Source organism: Schistocerca nitens, chromosome 2 (genome assembly GCF_023898315.1).
Source record: "Schistocerca nitens isolate TAMUIC-IGC-003100 chromosome 2, iqSchNite1.1, whole genome shotgun sequence".
NCBI classification, from domain to species: Eukaryota; Metazoa; Arthropoda; class Insecta; order Orthoptera; family Acrididae; genus Schistocerca; species Schistocerca nitens.
In genome coordinates, this window is record NC_064615.1 from 932,964,825 (window position 1) to 932,982,971 (window position 18,147).

At 39.6% G+C, this 18,147-nt stretch overlaps 1 protein-coding gene across 1 annotated transcript in view; it reads left to right on the top strand.

Annotated features, from left to right (window-relative positions):
* LOC126237251 (glutathione S-transferase-like) overlaps window positions 1-853 on the top strand; it is a 59,229-nt gene extending 58,376 nt beyond the window's left edge. Inside the window, exon 6 of the mRNA XM_049947167.1 lies at window positions 176-853. Coding sequence (XP_049803124.1) covers window positions 176-343 — 168 coding nt within the window. The 3' untranslated portion in view covers window positions 344-853. The remainder of the gene's footprint in view (window positions 1-175) is intronic.
* Window positions 854-18,147: the final 17,294 nt, after the last annotated feature.

Below are 18,147 nucleotides of genomic sequence, written 5' to 3' on the forward strand. Positions count from 1 at the left end.
CAAAAATACACAATGTGAATCAAGATTTCACTTTGTGATTACTCTTTTCTTACCGTTCTTATTATCACACATTAATTAAAGGAAAATAACACATTGTAACATAAGTAACTAGAATTTGTTCTTTGTTAGAATAACAGTTAAATTTTGTTTTCAAATAACTATTTTACATTTTCAGTTGACTTGGGGTGATCTGTACTTCACAACTATGCAAGAACTTTTCGATCATGATCTTGAATTTGAAATAACCAGAGACTATCCACACCTTGCAACACTAAGGAACAAAGTTGTGAACATACCATCAATTAAATCATGGATTGAGAAACGACCAAAATCAGATCGATGAGGCATATTTTGATGATGTATACTTTCATGTGATACAGGAATATTTGTACTTATGTGTGAAAACTTACTGACAGATATTAATTATAACTTTATGAGGCTTAAACCACAAGAAGTTTTACTATTCCTATGTTTTATACCACAAAACATATGGTAATGGCTTTGTAATGAAAGACACATATAAAATTTTGTTATTATGTCATGTAGTCAAAGTAATTCAATAACCTGCACACTAAATCTCAACTGTGAACTAAATTTTTTTCTCATAGATTTGATGTTGACCCTGTCTTAAGAAAGGAGATATAAATCAACCTGACTCAAGTAGTTAACTGTTTCACAGTGGATTAAGCCTCACAGTGTTATTGTGCATTTGTTCTATGCAGCTCATGTGTAATACTAACCTCTCAGTCCACATAACCAGTCTGCACTGGAAACCTATGGCTTCAGTGAATGGCAGACACATTGACTGCCTACATAAATATCTTCTCAAATAAAAAAGTCTACTGGCACTGAACGATGCTTCACAAAATTTTTACATTTGCAGTTAATATGCAAAAAAATGTTAATAATTAAGTGAATAGATAATGTGTGAAATGGAGAATTGCTAGACATGGAAAGATTGTCATAAAATGAGAAGCAATGGAATGTGACACTGTAGCAACCAAGAGACAGAAGAAGGCCTATACTGCAGAAAGTGTAATGTCAAAGTATTTATTTCACATAACAGAAAACCAGGAGGGAATGGTGATGACATTATGAAAATGATAGATTGCTATTCACCATACAGTGTGACTGAGTCTGAGACATAGACAGTCACAGCAAAACGACTGCTATACATTTGAGCTTTCAGCTAAAAGGCCTTCTTCTAAAGTGGGGAACACACACACATTCACTTCAGCACAAATCTCTCTCTCTCTCTCTCTCTCTCTCTCTCTCTCTCTCACACACACACACACACACACACACACACACACACACACACACACGACCCCTGTCCCTGTGTGTGTCTTAATTGCTTTAGAAGAAGGCTTTTAGGCTGAAAATTCAGATGTGTAGCAGTCTTTTTGCTGTGCCTGTCTGTGACTCGAAGTGTCCTCTATATAGCGAGTAGTAAACTATCCTTTTAATAATAATGTATTTATTTCATGTGACATGTTTTACATTGTCACTGGAAGAAGGTAGAATGACATTCACATGATGTCACATATGATTGGATTTACCATTTCTGGATAGATAAATGCCAATAGAGGTCAAACCATCACAAACTTTTGTTGATATGTCCTAGCTGCCTCAATTATGTGTTCTTTTTAAGAAGAGTGTTTTAATTTTTTAAATAATGAGTCAGAGGTAGAGGGTACTTTGTTTTTTGTTAGATGAATTTTACCATTTATGGCACCTGAATAGCTAATATTACCCACACATGGTCAGGTTAACTGCAAAACATCTCCACAATATTCTATAGAAACTGTGTAAGATTTTGAGCAGACTGTTGCAGAAAAAGATAGTAGTTTGAGGCAGGGGTGTAATTACAGCTGTGGGAATCCCATAGCAAATACATAATGTGCTGCCTGACACCCCCTCCCACCTGCCCACCCTCTTCCCAACTCAATATAATGTCATCCACATGTCATCTCTCACAACCAGCTCCTCCACACCACCCCCTCCCCCCTCCTCCAATCTCCCCTCATATACTCACACACTGCATTATACCATTCCCTGTCTACTTGTGGCAAAAAGTGAAATAAAGTTAGATAAGCAAAATAGTGTACTTCATTTTAAATACTTTGTTGAAGTGAAATCGAATGTCAAGAAGTTTTCCCTGTTCTCTCCATAAATAAAAGAGCTGATCTTCCCTGCATCACTGCCCATGTAACATACTGCACACCACTTCAAGGTACATTTTAATTAAACATAAAAACATACTGTTTCTTATGAGTACCTGTCTTTAACTAATAAGACATCTCATTATATTCAGAACAAAAAATGTTAAAAATTAATTAACACAATCAACAATACCACAAAAAGTGAAATAATGTCATGTACTGTGCTGTATGATAAAACAGGAACAAACAGATAATTTGAAGAAGTTCATTGGTTTGAATAACCTTGTGAGACAGTAAACTGCCAATGAAGTGTTTGTGCTTAGTGACCCAAACTTTTTGTTTTACTTGAGTGATCAATCAGTGCAGGGTTTCATGGCTGGTATTTGCATAGTTGGGAATTTTTGTTTAATATGCTTTAGGCATTGATTCAAAACATTCTATTTCTTAATGTTAGAGACATCACGAGAGGTGTAAACACTCAGGTAACAATTTCATCAGGCTATGACATCATGAAACCACAGACTGCAGAGTCATGTCAGCATTGTTACAGAGGTCATAGTGGGAAGAACTGCCACTGTTTGTTTTATTTCATGCTAAGGCCCATAAACTGTCTTGTTTCAGTCATTCTTTTCTGCTAAAGTTGTTTCTGTTCTTTTGAAGGATTGAAATTAGACAAGTTGTGGGTCTTAGCACTAAATAAAGCAAACACTGCTGAGTATTTTTCGCTAGAAGCACCTTAACCCAAGTCAGTACAACTCTGTTGATGGCTCGAGCACAACTTGGTTTGCTAATCTTGTTTCTGTTTGAAACTGTTATTCAAGTATTTATAGCCTCAGATGATGTATCCATCATTAAAAGACGAAACATTAAGCACAAAAACATGCCATGGACAACACCTGATGCCCATAAAAGAAAAATTAATTAAATAACTTTTTCCTCATTCTTGGATGTACAAAATTACGAACTATTTTCAAAAAACCAGTATTTCTTACTCTCTAATTTTCTACATAAATTTATACTCCTACATCTCCATCTTTATTCTGAAAATCACCGTAAACCACTTGGGAGAGAATATTTTAATTGAATCATACACTATATTCTGTTTCAGTTTCATTTGTGAATGGAGTGTGTTAAGAATGATTGTTCCTTCCTGTTTTTTCTAAAATATTTGAAAAACTTGTGGCAAAACAACTAGAAAATTTCCTTGCAGTAAATGACATTATTTGTAAAAAATCAGTTTGGTTTTCAAAGAGGAAAAAGCACCATAAATGCCATCAGAGAATTTACAGAAAAAATAAGCACATCACTAGGCCAGGGTACAAAAGCCTCAAGAATATTCTGTGATCTTACAAAAACCTTTGACTCAATGAACCACTCATTGTTACTTCACAAACTGAAGAGCTATGGGATCAAAGATACTGCATTACAGTGGTTCAACTTTTATCTGACAGAAAGGAAACAAAGAGTTATTTTAACATCAACTACCACTTTGAATGGAAAACAATTTCCCAAGGAGTTCTACAGGCTTCAATACTGGGACCTTACCTGTTCTTGTTGCACATAAGTGATTCATCATTAAATATTGACGCTCATTCAGTCTTGTTCACAGATGACACCTCAGTCCTGACAGAAAATGATACAATAGAAAAGATTCCAGATAGTATAGAAAATGTTCTGGGGAAACTGGAATCCTGGTTCCATAAAAATGGACTAAAGCTCAATGTCACTAAGACCCAGATAAAGCAATTTTTCTCTAAATTGCAAGCAATATGTCCTGTGCAAATGCCCACAATAATCAGCTGATGACAGAAGTGAGCCATATTAAATTTTTTGGCCGAAACCTTGATAAAAGTTTGAATTGGAGGACACATAAGGACTTCCTGGCAAATAAATTAAATTCCCTAGCTTTTGCAATTTTTATTTTATCTGGTGCCACTCATATGGACACAAGAAAGACATTCTACCACAGTTATTTTGGATCTGTTATTTGGTGTGGGATAATTGTCTGGGGAAACTCTAGAAGCAGTACAAGGCTACTAATTCTTCAGAAGATAATCATTAGAAACATGAGTGCTGCCCACAAAAATGAGTCATGTAGAGGTACCTCTACAGTACAGCATGTGCAGATGGAAGAAGTCACGGAGAAAGAGATAGCCACTGCCTATATACTGTATACTGGTGCACTATCGGGGTAAATAGGATGAATATTGAGGAAACACCAAGTAGGAACTGTCTTTTGCCCACCAAATAAAACACAAGTATTATTGGGAAGTGTCAAAGACAATCTCAGTTTGCGGAAGGCTGGCATATACCAGATTCTGTGTCAATGTGGGAAGACTTATATTGGATAGACAGTGCACACCATCAAAGATTGTTGCCAAGAACATCAGAGGCACACTCGACTGGGCAACCCCAACAAGTCAGTGGTCACAGAGCACTGTTTGTCCAAAACTCATGAAATGGACTACCAACATACCAGGGGGTTGGCACAGACATCTAAATACTGGGACAGCGTCATTAGAGAGGCTATCGAAATTCGTACCAGGGACAGACTCATCAACTGAGATTGCGGCTACAACCTCAACAGGGCATGGGAACCAGCATTGAGTCTAATTAAAAAGACGCTCAGCAAAGGAAACGAACAGGCAACTATGGCAGACGAGGCAATTACACCGACACTACCACAGACGCCAACGCCAGCATCTCAACGACCGCTGACATGCAGGTGCGGAAAGAACGCCTCGCGAAGGGAGGGGATTTAAGACGGACACCTGCCCTCAGGAGTTCAGTTTGTCAGCACACCTAACGATGGCGACATGTCTGATCGCCGCAATATTGTGTCCGTTGGACACTATGGACCAGCAGTACACCTGTGGACTGTTCGAGAAATCTGAATTTTGCGTACAATGGAACCATGTTAAAAACAGTTGGACCACTTGAATATTGTGTAAATTGGTACCATGTTCAAAATCTTAAACATATTGACAATACTGGTGTAACTTACAGTATTTCTGTGTCTGTATTATTTATCAAAAATGCATAAGCTTCAACTGAATTGTATAAATTGGTCCCATGTACAAACACATCTAAATGATCATAATTTTTTATTGAAAATACGAGGGCAGTTCAATAAGTAATGCAACACATTTTTTTTCTGAAACAGGGGTTGTTTTATTCAGCATTGAAATACACCAGGTTATTCCCCAATCTTTTAGCTACACAACACTATTTTTCAACGTAATCTCCATTCAATGCTACGGCCTTACGCCACCTTGAAATGAGGGCCTGTATGCCTGCACGGTACCATTCCACTGGTCGATGTCGGAGCCAACGTCGTACTGCATCAATAACTTCTTCATCATCCGCGTAGTGCCTCCCACGGATTGCGTCCTTCATTGGGCCAAACATATGGAAATCCGACGGTGCGAGATCGGGGCTGTAGGGTGCATGAGGAAGAACAGTCCACTGAAGTTTTGTGAGCTCCTCTCGTGTGCGAAGACTTGTGTGAGGTTCAAAAAAAAATGGCTCTGAGCACTATGGGACTCAACATCTTAGGTCATAAGTCCCCTAGAACTTAGAACTACTTAAACCTAACTAACCTAAGGACACCACACACACCCATGCCCGAGGCAGGATTCGAACCTGCGACCGTAGCAGCCCCGCGGTTCCGGACTGCAGCGCCAGAACCGCTAGACCACCGCGGCCGGCCACTTGTGTGAGGTCTTGCGTTGTCATAAAGAAGGAGAAGTTCGTTCAGATTTTTGTGCCTACGAACACGCTGAAGTCGTTTCTTCAATTTCTGAAGAGTAGCACAATACACTTTAGAGTTGATCGTTTGACCATGGGGAAGGACATCGAACAGAATAACCCCTTCAGCGTCCCAGAAGACTGTAACCAAGACTTTACCGGCTGAGGGTATGGCTTTAAACTTTTTCTTGGTAGGGGAGTGGGTGTGGCGCCACTCCATTGATTGCCGTTTTGTTTCAGGTTCGAAGTGATGAACCCATGTTTCATCGCCTGTAACAATCTTTGACAAGAAATTGTCACCCTCAGCCACATGACGAGCAAGCAATTCCGCACAGATGGTTCTCCTTTGCTCTTTATGGTGTTCGGTTAGACAACGAGGGACCCAGCGGGAACAAACCTTTGAATATCCCAACTGGTGAACAATTGTGACAGCACTACCAACAGAGATGTCAAGTTGAGCACTGAGTTATTTGATGGTGATCCGTCGATCATCTCGAACGAGTGTGTTCGCACGCTCCACCATTGCAGGAGTCACAGCTGTGCACGGCCGGCCCGCACTTGGGAGATCAGACAGTCTTGCTTGACCTTGCGGCGATGATGACACACGCTTTGCCCAACGACTCACCATGCTTTTGTCCACTGCCTGATCACCGTAGACATTCTGCAAGCGCCTATGAATATCTGAGATGCCCTGGTTTTCCGCCAAAAGAAACTCGATCACTGCCCGTTGTTTGCAACGCACATCCGTTACAGACGCCATTTTAACAGCTCCGTACAGCACTGCCACCTGTCAGAAGTCAATGAAACTATACGAGATGAAGCGGGAATGTTTTAAAATATTCCACAAGAAATTTCCGGTTTTTTCAACCAAAATTGGCCGAGAAAAAAAATGTGTTGCATTACTTATTGAACTGCCCTCGTATGTAAAAGTACTTTCTTGTCTATATTATTTATCAAAAATAAATATGCTTAATCGGCAGCACACAATGTTTATTGGTTTATTTGTTTATTAATCAACAAGTAATCATGTATATAATTTGGTTTTAGTCAACCAAATGCACATTTTTGGATACATATGTGTGTGATGAATATACACAATTTTGTAGATTCCTACATGCACACACTTTTACATATGCAACACAATATATCAAGTATATATACTCCACTAAAAGTGAACTCATACATCAATTACAAGGTGATATTGCTATTTACAAGATGAACAAACACAGGGAAATTACAATGACTGAAAAATGAAACATATAGATTCATCTTGATCACAGCACAGTTCTGTAATATTTATGCATAAGTTATATAATTGAAGTAATGATCGAGATTTTTGTTTAGGAATTCTAAGTGCTGCAATGTGAAACAAGTCAGATTAATTGTCTGTAGGAATGCTAAGTGCAAGATTTTAAATAGTGTGAAAAGTGGCCTTCAGTATTCATACTTCTTTTTAAAAGATGGTATTCTCACTGCATGCTTCTGTAATTTAAAAATGCTAATAGATTCAGAGCTGTTTCCCAAGGAATACAGGCCTCAGCTAATAACAGACTGAAATAGGGTATGGTCTATAAAAAAGCTGATGCATGAAGCACACAACAACTTCCACCACATACCTTTGTGGTTTTTGCCAGGAAAACAAGAAAATCTGGTCCTGTATAAAATGACTTAGCAATTCGAAGGCTTCTATGTAGTCATTATTCGACCAGTCTATTGTGGTAATAGATGACAGCAAAATGACACTGAAGTTTTAAATTTGGCATTTAAAAAAATCATTCACACATGAAGATCACACAGGCATACCATAGTTTGAATACTGCACAGACTCTCATATGGAGGACACAGAAACAGACATCCCTAGTACTGAGAAGCAACAAATAAGTTGCCAGTTCAGATGAAATACCAATTCAGTTTTACAGGGAGTGCTCTACAGCATTGCATTTATTATGAATATGTGGCCCAGTGTCAAAGTCCTAAGTGACTGGGAAAAGGTGAGGATGACTCCTGTATATAAGAAGGGTAAAAGAACAGACCCACAAAATTATGGAACAATGTCCTTGCTGCAGAATTCTTGAGCATATTCTAAGTTTGAATATAATAAATTTCCTTGAGTCAGAAAAGCATCTGTCCTCAAGTCAGCAGAGATTTAGAAAGCATCACCCATACAAAATTTAACTTGCCCTTTCCTCACATGATATCCTTAGAACCAAGGACGAAATTAAAATTTCCAGGCTATTAGGTCATTCATCAACCACAGCCTAATAGCCTGGAAGTTTAAGTGAGGTAAAGTCCATGTACCTAGATTTCCATCAAGGATTTGACATAGTGTCCTATTGTAGAATGTTAACAAAGGGTGGCACGTGGAATAGGTTCCCAGATATATGAGTGGCTTGAAGACTATTTAAGTAATAGAATATAATATGTTACACGTCCTGGCAAGTGTTCATGAGATCATCAGCAGTACCCCAGGGAAGCATGATAGGAAAGTTTTTGGGAATGTGATTGGCCTACAATTTGCTACATCTATTTTCCACTTTTTAAATATTGGTAGAATTTTTGCAATTTTTAGATGGCCAGGATATGGTCCCTCCTCAAATGATGCATTTATGATATCAGAGACATAGTGTGAACACATTTCTAGCAAAAAATGAGGGATTATGTCATGCATGGCAGGCATAACCTTTTTCAACTTTCTTCTTATAATATTTTCTATTAGGACAAGGGAGTTCAGGGGAACATCTGTGATTAGAAGAGTGAGTACAGTGTTCTTAGTGTCATGCAACAGTTTTTGTGAAATCTCTGAGAATTATCCATTAAATTCATTGGCAGTCTCCTATGTGCTATTTTTTATTTTTCCATCCATATTCAGTGTAACTCATTCATCAGCAGCTCACTTCCTTCCAATCTGCTTATTGATGTTTATGTCAATGTTATTTCCATATCGATATTATTTCTCAAAAATATGTAAACACCCACCCACACACACCCACCCACCCACCCACCCACCCACCCACACACACACACACACACACACACACAGAGTGATTATTTTAATGTTGTTATCACATCAAGAATGCCTGTATTATTGTTCTATAAAATGCATGTTAACTAAAATAATAAGTCAGCTACTGGACGAGAGAAGTTATGTACCTTACACTGACACCTAAATAATGACCATGCACTTTCATTTTAGGTGCCATAATTATAACTTCCATGTCTAAATTATTCTACAACAGTACAAACCACTATAGCTAAAAATAACACATTGCAGTAATAGTTGACAATTCATCCTACATCTAAATGAGGACGTGTTGCCAAAAACAAAGGTGACCAAGAACCATTTTAGGAGGGAAAAGGATAAATTTTCAAGAAAAATATAATTAACATTATTGAATGGCCACTATTGCTTCTTTTATTATTTTTGGTCTTGAACTTACCTGTGGTAGCATATTTAGCCACCAATGTCACATTTTCCTACATTTTGTCAGAAGAAATTTTACTACAAATGGTGTTTTGACAAGATATTTAATGTGTTGAATCACTTAAACTGCATATTTTTCATAATGCACAAATATAGCTTCATAAAACACCAAATGAGAAATGTAAACAGAACACGGTCAGAGTTAATGATGGAAAAGTTCCTACTCAGAAGAGAAAGTTCTTTGGACCAAAATGAAATTCTTTGTCAAAATACATAGATTTCAAGCCTAATACATAATTAGTTTAATGTGCTAGTGAAACTAAAGATCTCTGATCCAAAGGAAAATTTAATCATTGCACCAAAACAAAATTTTCTGTATTATTTATCAAAATGCATAAGGATTTTGAGTTCAAAACACACATGAAACTAGTGATGTAACTTGATTGTTCTATAACATTAAAAAATAATGCACATGGCTGGTATATTAACATTGCTGATATAAGTTACATGTTAAACTGCACCTGTCAACAAATGTAGTTCGTCATCTATGTACCGCACTTCTTGCAAGGCACAATGGACAAAAATGTAAACACAAAATGGTCAAAGGCAATATGGAAAAGTTCCTACACAGGAGAGAAAGTTCTATATCTATAACATATGTTCTTTGGACCAAAATAAAATTCTTTGTCAAAATACATGGATTTCAAGCCTAATACATAATCAGTTTAATGTGCTAGTGAAACTAAAGATCTCTGATCCAAAGGAAAATTTAATCATTGCACCAAAACAAAATTGTCTGTATTATTTATCAAAATGCCTAAGGATTTTGAGTTCAAAACACACATGGAACTAGTGATGTAACTTGATTGTTCTATAAAATTAAAAAATAATGCACATGGCTGGTATATTAACATTGCTGATATAAGTTACATGTTAAACTGCACCTGTAAACAAATGTAGTTCATCATCTACGTACCGCAGTTCTTGAAAGGCACAATGGACAACAAAATTAAACATTTCCGTGTCTAACATGTGTGTATTTTATCAACATACATGTGACGGTGCTGTCAATCTAACTTACAGGTTATGCTGCACTTGTAAACGATCATAGTTTTATGATTGTACCACAATTTGGAGAAACAAAAAAGTGTCTGTCGTATTTATCAAAATATATATTCATTCTAAAACACAAGAAACCATGCATGACATTACTGATCTAACTTACAGGTTAAAATAACTTGACAAGAATTGACTTATGCTGACACACACTACAAACTACATGACATCCAACAGCATTAATACACACGTAACAAATCGCATCATACATCACCTTTTCACAGATAAGCATCAGTTACCATTACCTTGATCATGGTGAGCCCCATTACGCTGAATCCAATGGTGCAACGATGGTTGGTATGGCGAAATCCATTACGCTAACATGGTGAGTAGCATTATCCTGAACATAATGGGACAATGATGTTCAGTTGACTTGGTGACTACCATTATTGTGATCACAGTGACTACTACCACCCGAATGCAGTTGGGGCAATGACAGTCACTAGGTATGGTGACTGCTTTTATCCTGATTATAGTGACTACTATTACTGCAAACACAACTGGGACAATGATGGTCAGTTGACATTGTGACTGCCATTACCCCTCAACCATTGTGAATATCATCATTACCACAAATGCTATTGGGGGAATGATGGTCAGTTGACATGATGACTGCTGTTACCCCTCTATCATGGTGAATACCATTTGCATGATGTTAGTCTATGTGCCAGAACTTGACAGTAGATGTCAGCTACTAGATCTTAAAAATGGATCATAAAACCAGAGGCTGACAGTGGATGTGCCATAACCTGACAATGGGTATCAGCTACTGCTTCTCAAATACAGGGTGTTGCACTCGAAACAGGCCCCACAAACAAACATTTACTTAAACTATGCTTAAAGGTTTTGCTTAAAAATCAGGAAATGAAATTAAATGATCATGTCTTACCTTGTTTAAGGAGAAATAAAGGTGGATCGCAAAATGTGTTGGAAGTGACTGCCCTTGACTTGTAAACATAGTTGATGTTACAGATTCTCAAATTCCGCTGCCAGAACTTCTGGTGTCACTGCCTGGATTTCACAGATGATGTTCTCTTGTAAATATTCCAAGCTGTAAGGTCTGTTCTTGTTGACTTTGCCTTTTAGGCTACCCTAGAGTAAAAAGTCAGATGATGTTAAATCAGATGACCCTGGGGGTCACAGTTCTTTTGAAACACTGAGCCAGTGAAAAATGATTCGACCTCATCCTGGTCCCCTGGAAAGTGCAGCATGTGGTGGCAGCCTGTTGGTGCCAGCTGAGGGTAAGTTATTGATCATCCAAGTGGTTTACAAATTCCCAGACTATACTGATGTGAACTGCACTTGTCACAGTAGACTTGAAAAAAAACTGGTCCGATGATGTGATGCTATGATATTGCACGGAACACGCAAATCTTTTGGGAATACAGGGGGTGCTCGACCAATGCAGGTGGATTTTCATTACACCACAAACGTGTATTCTGAGTGTTTATATAGCCAGAGAAGTGGAATCATGCCTCATCATTGAGCCATTTGCACTGTAGTATTCCTGGCCTCTGAGCAATAAACTGTTGAAACCAACAGCAAAGTGTAATGTGCTTGTCTTTGTCATTGACATTCAGTTCCTGAACAACTGTAAACCTACATGGATACACATGCCTGCTTTCTTCACGGCTCTGTGACGTGCTCCGTGACATTCCACATTCCTGAGATAAACGTCAAATGCACTCTGCAGGAGAGGGCAACAATCGTCGTTTCATGTCAGTCAGTTTTTCTTCCAATAATGGCGGCCGTCCCCCGCCTTGAAGATCCAACACTGTTCCACTGCTCCCCACTTTGTTCTTTAACTTTTAACATTTAGACGGTATATGCTGGTCGCCAAACCATTCAACAAACATTCGCTGACATGTCTTAATGCAACCAATAATCCAGTATTGTTTCACAGGAAACACGAGCCCTTGAACATAACAGCAATACATTGTCACTAAACACTGAACACCGAGCTCCAGCCACATCGATACACAGAAACACACTGTTGTGTCGATGTCGCAGAGTGCAGTGTTGCCACGTCAAACGTCACGAATTACACAGTGCAATTTCAATTTAGTTCCACACGTTTGAGGGGCCTCTTTCGAGTGGGACACCCTGTAGTATACTAACACCAGACACTGACAGTGTAGCTGCCATAACTTGACAGTGGATCTTAAGTAGTATTCTTATAGGGTACCTACAAGAAGCTGATAGTTTATATGTGCCATAAGTTGGCAGAGTGCATCAACTACTGCTTCTTAAAACGGGAATGTAACATCAGAAGCTGACAGTGTATGTGCCACAATTTGCCAATGAGTGTCAGCTACTGGATCACAAACTACCTCTGGGCATTGTCATGTTACAGTAAACTGTAACGAACTGCTTCATACAATAACTCCACATTTTCGCGATTTTGACTGAGATAAGCTCACACTGCAGCGTTCTTCTTCAGCATGCCATTCCAGAAGTTGGCACAGATACAGTGAAACATCCATGCAATTCATACTTTTATTTATATGTAAAAGCCGACTTTGGAATTTTCCTTTGTGTGAGACCGCATGTGCAAAATTCATGTGACGATTAAAATTCTAGATTCGCTTATTTTACTGTTTGCATCGCTTCTGCATAATCTTTCATTGATTGTATAGTTACCCATTTTTATTGTGATATAGCGCAAAATTTTAAACGTTCACTACTGGCGCAAGAAACTCGTACGGTTATCGTTAATTGTAGACTTAAACTTATTTGTGCTCTTTTAAACTTTTTGGGAACAGTAGGCCTATCCACGTCCAAACCAATCATTTTCTAATTTGGTTGCATAATAACGTGAAAAAAACACGTTATTTATGAAAATTTTCAGATGCTTGCAAAACTATATTTTCATGAGTTACCGGTGTTGAGTGTTTTGGATAACTTATTTCTCCGCAAATCAGCGTTTGTGATTCACGTAGATAATCCAGAATTTGATTCTATATCAACACAAGTAAATGTGCAGCTTTACGAATTTTCTGCAATTACCATTGACATGTACAAATATAATTTCTAGGAAAACGGCGTTTGTGATGCAATTACTGTGCCAGATACTGTAACTAATATAATGTGTTAAATCTAGTTTTCCCATTAAAAAAAGAGTATATGTTATCCACATTTATCATAAATTAACTCTACTTCGAATTTGCTAACAACTATAATTAACATTGAAAAGTTGTAAAAAACTCGTTTTGTATGAATTCATACATTGAATTAATTTTTTTTCTTTTTTTTTTCTTTTTTTTTTTTTTTTAGCTCAACAGATCAAAAGATGCTCAGCAGGCTTAGTATAATGTTACTTGTTCACTGTTCTGTAATACATTGCACAAGCCAAAATGCAGCCCACTGTGAATCCTGTCCTCGAACATGGGATGAGCTGGTTGACATTCGTAAGCAGCTGGAAATCGGCTTGACTGTGAAATGATTGGCAGCTGCAGCGAATCGCTGTGGAGGTACGGATCCCCAGAGATACCTCAAGTGCTATCCTCTTCTGGTCCTGCCTTCCCTGCAGAAAGTACGAGATCTGTCATTACTTGTCCACTTGACTGCGAGTGGCGTTTCAGAATTAAACTACTGGCCATTAAAATTGCTACACCAAGAAGAAATGCAGACGATAAACGGGTATTCATTGGACAAATATATTATTATAGAACTGACATGTGATTACATTTTCACGCAGTTTGGGTGCATAGATCCTGAGAAATCAGTACCCAGAACAACCACGTCTGGACGTACTAACGGCCTTGATACGCCTGGGCATTGAGTCAAACAGGGCTTGGATGTCGTGTACAGGTACAGCTGCCTATGCAGATTCAACACGATACCACAGTTCATCAAGAGTAGTGACTGGCGTATTGTGACGAGCCAGTTGCTCGGCCACCACTGACCAGACGTCTTCAGTGGGTGAGAGATCTGGAGAATGTGCTGGACAGGGCAGCAGTCGAACATTTTCTGTATACAGAAAGGCCCGTACAGGACCTGCAACATGCGGTCGTGCATTATCCTGCTGAAATGTAGGGTTTCGCAGGGATCGAATTAAGGGTAGAGCCACGGGTCGTAACGCATCTGAAATGTAACGTCCACTGTTCAAAGTAACGTCAGTGCGAACAAGAGGTGACCGAGACGTGTAACCAATGGTACCCCATACCATCACGCCGGGTGATACGCCAGTATGGCGATGACGAATACACGCTTCCAATGTGCGTTCACCGCGATGTCGTTAAACACGGATGCGACCATCATGCGAAAAAATGACGTTTTGCCATTCGTGCACCCAAGTTCGTCGTTGAGTATACCATCGCATGCGCTCCTGTCTGTGATGCAGCGTCAAGCGTAACCACAGCCATGGTCTCCGAACTGATAGTACATGCAAACGTCGTCGAACTGTTCGTGCAGATGGTTGTTGTCTTGCAAACGTCCCCATCTGTTGACTCAGGGATCGAGACGTGGCTGCACGATCCGTTACAGCCATGCGGATAAGATGCCTGTCGTCTCGACTGCTAGTGATACGAGGCCGTTGGGATCCAGCACGGCGTTCTGTATTACCCTCCTGAACCCCCCGATTTCATATTCTGCTAACAGTCATTGGATCTCGACCAACGCTAGTAGCACTGTCGCGATACGATAAACCGCAATCGCGATAGGCTACAATCCGACCTTTATCAAAGACGGAAACGTGATGGTACGCATTTCTCCTCCTTACACGAGGCATCACAACAACATTTCACCAGGCAACACCGGTTAACAGATGTTTGTGTATGAGAAATCGGTTGGAAACTTTCCTCATGTCAGCACGTTGTAGGTGTCGCCACCGGCACCAACCTTGTGTGAATGCTCTGAAAAGCTAATCATTTGCATATCACAGCATCTCCTTCCTCTCGGTTAAATTTCGCGTCTGAAGCACGTCATCTTCGTGGTGTAGCAATTTTAATGGCCAGTATTGTAGTTCTATGCATTCTGTACAGGTTGAATGGGGACCAGGGAGGACTCAGGGTATTATAATTATTCCCCTAACCAACAAATTCGAGGTGCTGTCTTTCACTAAAGCGGGAACTGAGTCAATGGGACTCAGTTCACATATTTTGGGCAAACCTGTTTTGACTGATGTCAGAACAGGAAAGAACACTATGTGTACTCAGTATGTATACCTGGGGGCCTCATTTAACATGTTGAAGAGGCTATTCCAGCAGCCATTGAGGGAACAAAATGCACCCAACTGAAGGATGTGGCACACATTGGAACACATGATGCCTGTCATCTGAGCTCTGAGATCATACTTGCATCATTCCAGCTACTGCCAGAAGCAGTTGAGAAGACCAGCCTTGTGCATGGAACTTCAACGAAGCATGCAATTTGTAGCATTGTCCCCAGAACTGATCGTGGTCCCTTGGATCTGAATCGAGTGGAAGGACTCAACCAGAGACTTCGAAGGTTCTACGACAAGCTATGCTGCTACTTCCTGGACTTTCACCATGGGTTTGAGCACTATAGGGTCCCCCTAAACGGATCAGGTGTAAACTATACATCAGTGACTGATACACAGGTGTGTGTGGGCTGCACACGAGGTTTTCTTTTAGATTAGGTGACTCTCCATCCAATCGAGATAACGATAGCTGTAGGAAACCCAGAAGTATCAGTATAAGACTGACAGAAATTCCTCTCACAGATGAGAGTATTAAAATCCTAGTGGTTAACTGCTGAAGAATTCGCAACAAAGTGCCTGAGTTTGCAGTGCTCCTGAAAAGCATTAGGGCCAGAACATGGGGCTTTGCTTTGATTTTCTTGCCCCTCATAACCTTAATATATTGAAGATCCCTCAAACTAAATAATTGTGTTCACTTGTTGGAAGAAAGCACTGGGCATACCCATTTGCAAGAAGGGCAGCAGAAGTTGTCTACAAAACTGCTGCCCGACATACTTTCATCCCTCTGTTGTAGAATCATAGAAGATATTCTGAGCTCAATCATAATGAGATGTATCGACAAAATGACTTTCTCCATGCCAACCAACATGAATTCCGAAAAACAATGATCGAGTGAAACACAACTTGCACTTTTCTCACATTACATACTGAAAGCTTTGGATGAAGGCAGACAGATAGATACCGTATAGGTGTTCTCAACTGTTTTGAAACACAGGGTTGTTTAATATTAGCCTCTTAGACACCCCATCGCCTTTAAGGAGTGAATTTAAGTTGTGACTTCATGCACAACGTCTTCATTCTATTTGTTCAATTAACTGATAATCGTATCATAATGCAGACTGATCTTTGACCTGCAGAGGAGAAGAATGATTCGCATATCCTTACATCACAATATTTTGCAAAAGAATCTTTCATTATTTTAACACAGCGAAAGACTTCTCTTGATTAATCGATTATACGAATTTTTCCCCTTTTCTTTCACATCTTATCCTTCGGGGAGGGGGGGGGGGGGGCTGGGGTTGCAATGTCCCGGTCGACTAAGCCCAGGTATGCCCTTACTGTTATCGATGGATCGTTTTCTTAAGTATGCGTTGATGCTTTTGCGCGTATCCTCTTTGAGTAAACAAACATATCGCGGAATGCTTCAGGTCTCAACAACGGAAGTGTATCCGCTGCGGCCGACGCCGTTGCCTCGCAAAGGTTTGAGACGAGAAGACTGGCGATCAACACGAACGTTGCCGTCCCCATTCAGCAAAATATTAAGAAATCCGTGAAACGCAGCAAAAGTGCGGAGCAACGATAGGAGTCACAAGGTGAGCCGTCAACCAGAACCTGAGTTCTGCCAATCCGTGGCGCCTAAAATACAGACGTCAGATCGATTTCACCTTCGTGTGGACCCGTAAGATAAATTCTCATCGGCATGTGTGTTTAATGAATACAGAAACCGTCGATACTGCAGTGCCTATCACATTTACTTAATTTTACACGCTGGTAATCCAAACTGTTTTTTGAAGGTTTGTCTGAAGCAGTTTTTATTGGACCAGCACAAGTATTATAAAACTTATAGTTACAGATAAATCAGAGTACTGCAAGTTATACATTCTGCTACGAAGTTTCCGTGCCTATTGCTCCCAGTTTTCGGTCAACAGATAATGTTTGACAAGTCGAGTGTATCAGTGGTGTCTTGAACATACGTCTTCCATCCACATAGCATAACAAGAACAATGAGGTGACAAAAGTCATGGGATAGCGATATGAACATATACAGACGTTTGTCGTACCGCGTGCACAAGGTATAAAAGGGCACTGCATTGGCGGAGCTGTCATGATTCATGTTAAAAGGTTTTCGATTTGATAACGGCTGCAAGACGGGAATTAACAGAACCTGAACTCGGAATGGTAGTTGAAACTAGTCGCGTGGGACATTCCATTTCGAAAATAGTTAGGGAAATCAGTATTTCCAAGATCCACAGTGTCGACAGCGTGCTGACAATACCAAATTTCAGGCATTACCTCTCACCATGGACTTAACGACAGAGGTCAGCGGCATTTACGTAGAGTTGTTAGTGCTAGCAGACAAGCAACACTGAGTACAATAACCGCAGAAATCAGTGTGGGACGTACGACTAACGTATCAATTAGGATAGTGTGGCGAAATTTTGCGTTAATGGGCTACGGCAGCAGACGGTCGAGACAAATGCCTTTGCTAACACGACCACATCGTCTGCAGGGCCTCTCCCGGGCTCATGACAATATTGGTT